At 35.8% G+C, this 12,461-nt stretch overlaps 1 protein-coding gene across 2 annotated transcripts in view; it reads right to left on the bottom strand.

Annotated features, from left to right (window-relative positions):
- LOC138709605 (lysosomal aspartic protease-like) overlaps positions 1-4,905 on the bottom strand; it is a 32,817-nt gene extending 27,912 nt beyond the window's left edge. Inside the window, exons 1-2 of one of the 2 annotated variants that reach the window (XM_069840493.1) lie at positions 4,482-4,902; positions 295-433 (exon numbers count right to left, since the gene is read on the bottom strand). In XM_069840493.1, coding sequence (XP_069696594.1) covers positions 295-433; positions 4,482-4,552 — 210 coding nt within the window. In that variant the 5' untranslated portion in view covers positions 4,553-4,902. Of the gene's footprint in view, positions 1-294; positions 434-4,481 lie in introns of both variants that reach the window. The other variant, XM_069840494.1, reaches the window with a different exon arrangement.
- Positions 4,906-12,461: the final 7,556 nt, after the last annotated feature.

The following is a 12,461-nucleotide window of genomic DNA, read 5'->3' as shown; positions in this document are numbered from 1 at the left end:
GTTCTGTTTGCAAATCACGTAAGCATAAGCATGAAAGTTTGGAGTTTGCAAACTTTCATGTTAACATCTTATGGTAATGTTTATGTCAATGCTTATGTGAATCATTGTGAATGATCCCATTTGGTAGCCTGGGCGCAAACTTCTGTTTATGTTATGGTTATGTTTAATTTTCATTGTGAATGGGCCTTTATTTGATCAAAGTAAAAAATGAATTGATTAATCATCCTAATAAATAGATTAAACTCCCATCATCTCTTTCATTGTAGCTGTATCAAATCAAACAAAGAGACTTACATCAAGATATTTGAACAGTGCTACTGAGTCATTTGTTCTTGGTGGCGGTTTTGGTTTACCCAACTTCATGGCTTTTTCTATATCTGTGTCAAGCTCTGCCATTAATTGCCGTGGAGACTTCATTCTTTCAAGAGGGATACTGAAATTTTAAACATAGTCACTGTTATTGCCGTGCAATAAGATGTTACATATTATTATAGAATTAAAAACAAGACTATTTCATTCATTCCTACATAATAAAATGTTACATTATGACTACAGAATAAAATAATAAACAAGACTATTTAATACATTTTCACACAATACAATGTTACATGCGGCTACAGAATTATAAATAGAGCATTTTAATTCATATCTATAAAAGTGTATCTTTGATCTTACAATTTTTAAACATAGTAGAAATCATTGAAATAAGTGAAAGTCTCAGGAATCTTCTATGCCACATCAATAAATTTAAGAATGCAATTATATTGTCAGACTCCAAAGCACCTATTCTATCAATAGTCTCTAAACACACACCTTCATCTCAAGAAGCAGAAATAACTAAAATGCTCTCTCAATTAATATCACTCAATAAAAGAATTGTATTCCAATGGATACCATCCCATTGTGGAATTCTGGGAAACGAGAATGCGGATGCTTTAGCAAAGAAGGGCAGCACTGCTACTTACAGATCTGTTACTAAATCTACGTATTACTCTGTGAAGAGATTTATTAAATCTACATACTTAGACTTCAATAAACAAAATCTGATAACACAATCTCAAGGGAAAAAATGGAACTCTCTGCATCATAATCCATAGTTAATTCCCGATTTACCACGCAAATCGTCTGTAGCTGCATTTAGATTGGCAACAGGCCATGATTGTTTGGCCAAACACCTGCATAGAATTGGAATATATCAGTCCCCTAACTGCCCATTGTGCAACTCAAACCAAGAAATGGATTCGGAACACCTCAAAATCTGTGCTTCAGTGACTGGCCATAATAATATCTTTGAAAAATATTGGAGTGCAAGAGGTCAAATGACTATTGTCAAACGCCTGGCATTAGAAAACAACAACAACATAATAGCATTAAAAAATTCGTGGGGTTCTGTGAAATTAATTTGGTCAAATACGGTTGTTAATGGATGCAGGTTCCACCTGGTTCAATGTTGGTACAGAAAAATTCAGAATCTTTGGATAAGAATAATTTAAGCAAAAAAAAAAAAAGAAAAGTAATTACTTTTAAAATTGTTTTTTTTGGGCTCCCATTCTTACATTCCAAAGATGTACCAATAGCCGATGCTTTCACTGCCGACTTAATGCTGCTTCTGCCAGATTAAAAACTATTTTTTTTTCACAGATTGTATTTTAGAAATTTATATAACTGATAATGCTGATTTTACACCACACACATGGGCCGAATTGTCTCATACAGCAAAAAGAATCACGAATGGAATTGAATCTTTCCACAGGAAACTTAACAGCTTTACCACCAGTCATCCTAATATATTGTGACAGCGACGTGAGATTCGAACTCACGACCAGCGTCCCGCAAGAAAGCAGATCGCACAGGCTCCACGGAACATTGAGTGACGTCGCGCGGTGGAGAGAAGAGAGAGGGTGTATTACGTCAACGCGAGGGGAGGCTGCGCGCGCAGCTGCTACTTAACGCAGTGAATGTGGAACGACCTTCCCGACTATTCCAGAAATCCGTCGAAGTGGAAGACTCGCGAATTTTCGAGGCTACGTCGCTGTGGTTATAAATTACGGTCGCGAAGGAACGACAGCAGTTTCTGAGTTTTCAGTTATTCAGTCAGTGAGTAAGCCAGAGCAAGCAAGCCAGTCAAGCCAACCGGAGTTCGACTCGAGTGTGTGTCCGCATCTGCGTCAGCATCCGAAGGCCTGAGTTCGAGTGCAGTGGACCGCAGTTGGAGGGACCTGAGTTCGAGTGCAGTGGACCGCAGTTGGAGGGACCCGAGTTCGAGTACAGTGGACTGTCTCTGAAGGTCTGTGGTTCGAGATACTGTGAACTCGAGTGACTGAGATAGAAGAACTGTGAACTGAGAACTGATAGTTCTGATTTGTAAATAGTGTTTTGTAAATATTAGTTAAGATTAACAGTTCATTGTTGTGCGTAATAGTCCAAGTAAATTGTCATTGTCGTCGGTGGAGTGCTATAACGAATACTGTGTTAAGTGAAAATCCAATTGTTGACGAGAGCGTTTAAGGCGAATTGTAGAAAGGAATTATTGTTGTGGCGAATAAATTACATTGTTGTTACTAATAAAATTCACAATATTTAATCTCATTCAGATATTTCAAGACATCCAATTAGATACATAAGCATCATTTAAAGTTTGGGAACATGCAGAACAGCTATCATCAATAAGAAAAAGTTTCCATGCAAGATAAACTTTTTTTTTTTACGAAGGAGGGACCCGAAGGCTTATATTACAGCTTATGAATTTATGAGAGGGAGATAACTTTCCAACAGCGGGAAAATTCCCCCTCCCCCCACTCCTCCCGTTAATTCGCACCCTGCTGTTGCATTTAAGCACCTATAGTACCTATATAATCCAAATGTAGCCCATCATTCTTAAAAGACAATACCCATATCTAGAATTGGGTTGGCATCAACTCCTTTGATTTGATTACCTGGTTGGGTTTTTCCGAAGTTTTCCCCAACCAAAAGACAAATGCCGGGTAATCTTTTGGCGAATCCTCGGACCTCACCTCATCTCACTACATCTCGCCAAAATATTGTAAAAAATTGCACAAAATTTTAGAAAATTACTAAATTGTAAAACTGTAAAAATTTTAATTGTAATATTGTAAAATTTTTACTTCTTCCACATCTTAAAGTTTCATTGCTCATGTAAGATCTATGGAATAAAATGAATGAATGAACATAATGACTAGAGCCAGGAAGTTCATGCATTTGCATGAACTTTTCCATTGCCTATAATTCATTGATGATTAATTATCTTCATGAATCATCAACATTTAAGGGGAGATTTCACTGAAAATCATGAAAATTAAAAAAAAAAAAAAGTCTATTTCACGTCTTTAGAATATATATTTTCATACCCCACATGGATTTAGTTCAATTCTGATTACAAATATGTTTAAAAATGTTTTTAAATTAAGGCTGTGAGGAGGCGTGGCATTTTAAAAAGCTGTCAATATTTTTTACAAATTTCTGATTACAAATCCAGTAACTTTTTATTCTAAAGTTGGTTCCCTGAAGTTACTAGATGAATGTAGCAGAGGAGAATTTTAATAGGTATGTGTTACATAAATATTAATTTTACTTTCAAAACTATTTTTCAATAAGTTTATTTTTCTTGATTCAACACCAACTTTTTTATGCCAAATATTAATCAATGTGAATGAAATTTTTACTGCAAGTATTTATGAGGTAGCTGCATGTTTCTATGCATTTACTTTGAAAGGAATGGTGCGTTGTTCCCCCCCCCCCCATCAATTATAGGAAGAAATAACTTTACAAATATAAAAAAAAATTGAAAGTGATAAAATGAGATATTTCATAAAATGAATTCGTAGAAATGTTTCTGTCTTGTGAATGTAACAAAAAAAAAAAAAAAAAAAAAAAAAAAAAAAAAAAAAAAAAAAACTTAAAAATGGAGATATTCTACTAAAACTTGGGTTTAAAAATATTTCTAAAAAAATATAAAAATAAAATAAAAGATCAAATGCAAAAATCATTTGGGAGTTATCTATTTGGATTTTGTTAGTCCTTTACATAGTAAACATGCCCTGAAAATTTGGTTGAAAAAAATTATTAGAAAAAAAAGTTGTAACTTTTGGTGGGGTGTCCCCTTAAGCTTATCCAACCAAATTTTATGTTGGATATATTTTAATATTTTGGCTTTATTCACAAAGCTGTGCTAAGAAAAAGTTATGAATTCACATTTGAGTAAAGTTAATACAGTAAAATTAATACTTAGACGCTTTTGCTGCTCTTTCAGTATTTCTGAAAAGAGACGGGAATAGGAACAGAAGTGTGAGTACACTTTACTTTGGATGGGAATTATCTCATCGAAGCATTCAGACTGGTGATGCCTCTGTACAAAGTCGCAGTTATATATACATAATGTATAAAAGTGGAATATTCTAATATCGGTAATACGCTAATTACTGACACCGATACGAAATTTACCGAATTTAATTTATACTAACCTTATTATCTGGCATTCTGAGGCAGCTACCAGAAGAAAAAGGCCAAACATACAAGATTTCAGCGGTATCATAATGTATTATTTTCCCGACTCACGCAAAAGAACGTGCTGCTTGATGCAGTACTGCTCAGCAAATGATATCGGAGATAGGCAACCAGAGTCCAGAAGATAGGCCGGCAAGATTGACGAAGTTTCACGTGAGTGTGACACGCATGTTACGAATAATCACCAGTCTTGTCATGCCCATGCCCTGTAACCCCTTGAAATTTAACCTAGCTCTCGGGGGAATCCCTGCACAAATCACGTGGTGACTTTATATTGGAATGTCGTTCCAAATGTGTTGCAATACATAATTCAACCATTCTTCGTCTTCTACTTCTTCTTTATGGACGTCATACACTTTAATTAATTCAATCATGGTAACTAATAATTACATGAAATCAGCTTATGCAACATACAGACCATAAAAGTCACTAGGCAATTCTAACAACTTCAAAGGAATATCACTATCAATGTCCTTGAAAGAAAAAGCTATATATACATATTTAAAGAAAATAATCTGCCCACAATGAGGGTGACCATAAAGATCCAGAATAAAAGTACTACAGAATAATTTAGAAAGACAGGAATTGTTTAGTAAAATATTCAGAGAAATGCAAACCCAACAGAATCATCAATGGTCATGTTGGCAGTACCGACGAACATCTTATGACGTAAGCATGAATCGCTAATAGAAGAAAACGCGCACAATTTTAAATGCATAATGGCAGAGAAGAAGGCTCTGATAATGGCCACGATTAAGGGTTAGGTCAGTCATCGGTCTGTCTCCGTGAAGTGCAGGCGTGTTCACTGTCATCGTTTATCATCCACAACTCATTCATTTTTTTTTTAAATAGTCACCGGTCGGTGCGGTACTTCGGTGCTATTTATTCAGTACATAAGAGAATACAATTTTACATTAGAGAATTTAGCTGGCTACATGGGATCATTGAATTGAACCCGAGGCCAAGAAAGAGAACGAAGAAGAAGAAGGGTTAGGTCTTATGAATTGGATGCAGGATCGCATCCAGATATATGGTTTGGGGGAGGAGGGGGCTATTTAATCTTGTTATAGAGCATTATTATAAGCTATATTCTCACACAAAATAACACTTTGACAAGCAAAGACACCACAGCAATCCAACATCAAATTGTGATAATTACTACTGGAGCCGTTCACTAATTATACTATCACCATCATCATCCTAGCAAGTACTAGCCCCAAAAGAACTGTTACTGCCTGAAAAAGCGATTTTCTTGCCATCTTTTCACACGTCGACCAAGTGACCGTTTCCCATTTGGATGATACTTCATTATTGCCTTAGGGATCCTGGATGAAACCATTCTTGAGACGTGTTCCTTCCAGTTTAACTGATATCTGGAGATATAGTCCAGTATTGATGACACATTAAGTTCATTACCAATAGTCCACACCTGTAGAGTAACTGTTAGCGCGTCTGGGCGCGAAACCAGGTAGCCTGGGTTCGATTCCCGGGGTTTTTCCTCAACCCAATATGAACAAATGCTGGGTAACTTTCGGTGCTGGACCCCGGACTCATTTCACCGGTATTATCACCATCTCATTCAGACGCTAAATAACCTAAGATGTTGATAAAGCGTCGTAAAATAACATACTAAATAAAAAAATATTCATTATCGATTAACAAGATTATGACAGATGCACCAAAATGTATATGCAGATTTACCATAAATGTAGGCATTTATTACAGTAAAGTTTTACCAGAAATGTAGCTTATATATTGGGCATTCAGGGCACTTTTGGTCAATTCGGAGATATTTTGTCTGTACATACCTTAGATGAGGCTACTGTCAGAGCATAAAGAATCATATCCTCACAATCTTTGCAATGGTGCAGATGTTTAAAATCACACTCACCCTTAATGGGTTATTAACAATACATAAAGACTTTAAGTCTAATTTTCTCAAAAGTTTGTTTTTGTGACTTGATTCCCTTGTGCTCTGAACGCTCCATATTACAGTAAAGTTCCTTTGACAAAAACGAACAAAAAAATCATTTTCTTAGATTATTTTAAAGAAATATACCATTTATATGCAAATACTTCAGGCATATTTTTTTTTTCGGAATTTAGCAAAGAAAAACTGGGTGCGCACTATTTTGAAATAAGGTGGGTACCACTTCACCTTAAACACCTTTTTAAATTTTCTCTTCTAAAATTAGGGTGTGCACATTATTTGATGGCACGGAGAATTTACATAATAAATAAATAAATTTAGCTTCCCATGTGAAAAGGTTGCCAGATTTGACAAAGCGTATTACATATAATTTGGAAACACACCTAAAAGGTAAAATGATACACATTAGAAACGGTTAGGGAATCAGATATGCAAAATGTCAGAAAAATTTATACCTAAGTAGTATTTGTGCTCATTTGCAGTTAAGAAAGGGGGGATATTATCAGATAGGTTAGAATGATTTGAATGCCGCGAGAAAAATAATAATACGGAGTGATTAGCATTGATATCTAAACCACAACAGCCATCGGTTAAGATAACTTGAAATTTCCATTATCACTCCCATACAAATGATTTCTCAATATCTGAATCGATCCTTTGAGGGCACTAATGGCTATTTCCTTCACAATGCTGTGTGTTAGGCCCAGGTTTTTACATTTGTTGGCAAAGAAGGAGGGTATGGTACCTCGTGCTCCCACCATCAGACCTATTACATCAATGTGGGACAGGCTATATTTATCTTTATAGAACGGGGGTTCATAGATCCGTTTCTTTTCACTGTCCACCTCTTGCGGTTGATCTGCATGTGTCTCAAATCTGATGGTGGGATCGAGAATGTATGCCGAGTTGTTCTTAATGGCTATGATATCAATTCGCCGAACACTTCCTTGTGTGGCTAGTCCCTGCACCTCTTGATGGACTGTAAACCCTACTTCCTTCAGTGCCTCGGCCAGCATAGAACGGACAGCATGGTGACGGATGTTGCGAAGGGCCTCACTATAGGGGCAGGAGCCAAGGATATGGGGAAGAGTTTCAATCTCGCTGAGACAGCGCCTACAGCGGTACCATCCCGACTTCTACCCGGTACAGCTCGGACCGGAGCGACATAGCCTACCATTTTAAGGGAGTCTATCCATTCCAAGAGGGTTAGACCTTTGTGATTTCTTATCCAGCTGTTTGCTGGTGGGAGACAATTTATTTGGGAAGGTATAACTTGGAAATCTATTATTCTTTTTAATGGCCTACAATAACTCGATTTTCCTAATTGTTTTAAACATTTAAGGAAGATACCAATTTTGCAGTTATTAGATGGAAGAGATGGAATCCTATTATTCTCTTTAACAGCTTACATGGCCACCCTGATCACCGACGACCACTGATGGCTGGGTTTTTCTAATCCTTCTACATACTGCTATAAAGTAACCCAAGGGTGACCATTCTGACAATCATTAACACAATTGAAGAAGTGGATTCCAAACTGGCCGAAGTCCATGTGACAAGTTACAAGAAAAATGACAAAAGCTGATAAAATAAATATATCAGAATTTGTATTATGTCTTTCTCGTGTTAAATGTTACACGTTACAAAGAACACATCACAGCCATAACAAAATTACAAAACACTTCCACATATGCAGAACACATCACAAAAGCTAACCACACCTACAGAGACATCAACACAGACATGGAAATTCTACACAAACAACCAAAAAGCCAGAAACTAAACACACTAGAATAATAAAAAACACACACACACTCTTTTGACTCCACAGTACACTACACAAACACACCCCCACAGGAAACAAAACAAATGGCGCCAAGACCAGCAACAACCAATTCTGTAGAAGGTCAATAGCAGGCCGAAACATGTTAACCAGGTACAGTAAAATTTAACGCGAGAAAGACATATAATATATATTCCAAAGTGATATAGTGTTAAAAGTTGCGTAATCAAGATGTAAAATATCGTATCCCTAGTATCTGCATGTTTCTTCAAATAGACCAAAGTCAAGACAAAAGGAGAGTGTGTTAAATAAATTTACACAGTTACATACCTAATAATATTATTATATTAAATATAGAATATAATCTAAATTTAACAGAAGAAATACTGAAATCAGAAGTAAACACTGAAATACTAAAACAATTGTCTTTAGAGACGATTAATATTAGGTACCCTCCACAAAACTGGCTTCATTTATACACTGACGGATCCTTGATCTCCAGAGAACAAGGTGCCGGTGCAGGTGTTACGTGCTGTCTCTTCTCACTTTATAGACCTCTTGGGTATGGAACAAGTTTTGATGGAGAAATCATTGCAATAAGTGAAAGTCTCAGAAATCTTCTATGCCACATCAATAAATTTAAGAATGCAGTTATATTGTCAGACTACAAAGCAGCTATTATATCAATCGTCTCTAAACACACACCTTCATCTCAAACAGCAGAAATAACTAAAATGCTCTCTCAATTAATATCACTCAATAAAAGAATTGTATTCCAATGGATAGCATCCCATTGTGGAATCCTGGGAAACGAGAATGTGGATGCTTTAGCAAAGAAGGGCAGCAATGCTACTTACAGACCTGTTACTAAATCTACATATTACTCTGTGAAAAGATTTATTAAATCTACATACTTAGACTTCAACAAACAAAATTTGATAACACAATCTCAAGGGAAAAAATGGAACTCTCTGCATCATAATCCACAGTTAATTTCCGATTTACCACGAAAATCGTCTGTAGCTGCATTTACATTGGCAACAGGCCATGATTGTTTGGCTAAACACCTGCATAGAATTGGAATATATCAGTCCCCTAACTGCCCATTGTGCAACTCAAACCAAGAAATGGATTCGGAACACCTCAAAATCTTTGCTTCATTGGCTGGTCATGATAATATCTTTGAAAAATATTGGAGTGCGAGAGATCAAATGACTTTATTGTCAAACACCTGGCATTAGAAAACAACAACATACCTAATAATAGACATGAGCTTAAAAAGGATAAATTAATACGTGGATAAAACAAAAACCTTAAAAAAAAAAAGAGTTAGAACACTTTGAAATCAAACTCTTCAATTCAGATAAGGTGGGATTACAGTAAAACAAATATACAGATGACATTTTTAAGAAAACAGTAAAGGCAGAGTACGAATTGAAATTTTATTTGGAGGAGAGGAGGAGATTAAAACTTTAATAGCAGTGTTGGCCAACTCGTATTGTGCTCAATTTATATTAATAATCTGCGCCACCACAGCCCTTGAAGAGCCTAGACCGACCAGCCAGCTGCTAGCCTCATGTTCACATGCCGATGCATATAAATTAATATTAAAGAAATTAAATCATTATGTACTGCATTAGTATACCTAACATGTAAAATACAGAGACTATAAACTTTGCACCCAAAGAGGATAAATCATAGACATTATGATGAAGTGAAGAGAAGTGACTAGAAGCACTTGAAATGTGGATATGGAGAAGAATGGAACGTGTGAAGTGGACAGACAGAATAAGAAATGAAGCTGTGTTGGAAAGAGTGGCTGAAGAAAGAATGATGCTGAAACTGATCAGGAAGAGGAAAAAGAATTGGTTGTGTCACCAGCGAATAGGGATTATAAAGAATGGACACTGAGCGAATTTTCCTGTGTTTTGTTTCTCTGTGCGCCAGCGTTTAGTTCCACTTTCAAGCGCTAGAGGTTAGTGTAATCGAGCATACGCTAAGATAATAATTGAGTATAGAGTTGAGACACAAGATCCAGACATCGCCTACCTTATTGCATAATCCAGTAACGCTTTGCTTCAAATAAATTCAGGTTAACAGCTTTTCCTTATTTCTCAATGACAAATTAGTAATAATAATAATAATAATTTTTTATATTTCAGATATAATAAATTATATTATAAAATTATGTATCAAATTCGTTTAATATTTGTATATAATATAATATAGGTATATGGTTTTACTTCTCATAAGAGTTTTGTTTTTCCATTTTTCACTGCTATCAAATCATTACATATTATTTTAATTGTTGGGGTCAACGTCTCAACTCTCATTATAAAGGAACTCTAGAGTCTAGACATTGCAGTTAATGACGGATTTATTATTTTATAGATCCCATTTATTTTATTTGAGTACATAATGTACCTAGATGTATTAATTATGTGTTATATTTCCGCTGTGTCGACTGCTAGCTGGTGTGATGTCAGCGCCAACTCTAGGGAGAAAGCAGAATCTCACGCTCTAACTGGTTTGAAGGTCATTGAAATCAGTCCGGCTACATCAAAGGTACCGACGCGAAGTGTCCATTCTTTATAATCCCTATTCGCTGGTGTCACTGGCTGAGACGAAACTGCCTACTGAAGGAATGGCTATCGAAGAGAAGACTTTAAGGCAGAAAAAGATATCAAATAATTGACGACAATAAGATATATGGATCATATATGAAAATTAAGAGGAAGACAGGAAATAGAAAAGACTGGAGAATGCTGAGTTTGCAGTGAAAGACCTGCCCTTGGGCAGAACACTGTGAATGAATGAGGGGATAAATGTTATCCCTGGCAGGGACAAATTAATGCCTTTCCTGTGGGAACGATCCTCAGCATGTCCACATCAATTTGCACAAGTAAAGGAGGTATATTTCTATATTCAAGAAGTAGGGAAACTCGAAAAAAAAGAATTTAACTTGCTCCTATCTTCCTGTGATTGAGAGAAATTGTGAAGCTAGTCGGGATAATTAAAAAAAACATGGTTTTGTGGCAAATTGTAATAATACAGTGAAATCTTGGCAAGATGACTCTTCAATGGACAGCACAATAAGTGCATATTGAACAGTACCATGTATGATTGAGAGAGCTTATTTTAGAATTACAGTGAAACCTCTTCTTACGGACACCTCCAAGATACGGACACTCCTCATATACGGACAGATTTTTATGTCGCAACTGAAATAATAAAGAAATAATGATAAATTTAACTCTCGTTTACGGACACTCTCTGACACGGACACGGATAGCTGTTTCACAGTCCTAAAGCTTGTTTTACCTCCTGACTGCGGACAGAACTTGGAGTTCAAGACCTAATGTGTTACAATAATGAAAAATTTAGTTTTGAGAACTGTACAGAAATTCCTTAACATGAAAGAAGGCTACGACTAGCCCAGCCGGCTACCCCTTGTTAGCTGGAAGCGGGTGGATAAACCAAGTCATAAAATTTAACTTGTCTGATGGGTCCAAGATCTCCGGAATCGTGAATTGTATTCGACACATGATAGGGTTAATAGGATTATTCTTTTCTCTTCAATCAGTTGTACTGTTTCGAGAGACATGGCATCTAATTTGAAAACTGTAAATTAAGTACTGCATAACTGTAGAGGTAGACATAGAATAAAATTGCCTGGCACAGGACTGTATTTTCCTTTTTCGGTCTTATCTACTGTAGTTCAGAGTTGCAAAGAATTTACTGTAGTACACTGTATTTAGAATTAAACTACAGTAATGCATTTCATTTAAAGCGTGAAGGGATATATATAGCATATTATAAAATTGCTGTTAGATTGGGGAGCCTCCCTCCCAATAAAGGACACCTCCCAGATGTGGACAGATTGTTACGTCCCTTCGATGTCCGTAAATGAGAGGTTTCACTGTATTTCTATTTCAACACAAAGAGGTACTATAAAATGGGGGTGAAGACAAATGCATTTTTACATTTATTTTTTCTTGGTATCAGAGTAAATATAATAAGAATATTTATTTGTTCACTTGTAATGAATAAAAAATGAAAACTCATTTCATTATATTTACTCTTTGACACTAAAAACAGCAACAATTCATTTGTATTCACCTCATTTTACATCAAGAGATAATAGTGTTAACATTCAGATAAAAAAATGTAAACATGAAATGCAATATATCACAGTAATACAATATTTGCAGGATAGAAGGAATA

Source organism: Periplaneta americana, chromosome 11, assembly GCF_040183065.1.
Source record: "Periplaneta americana isolate PAMFEO1 chromosome 11, P.americana_PAMFEO1_priV1, whole genome shotgun sequence".
In the NCBI taxonomy this organism is placed as follows: Eukaryota; Metazoa; Arthropoda; class Insecta; order Blattodea; family Blattidae; genus Periplaneta; species Periplaneta americana.
The sequence above is the reverse complement of the archived record's forward strand: the minus strand, read 5'-3'. Positions and strand labels throughout refer to the sequence as shown.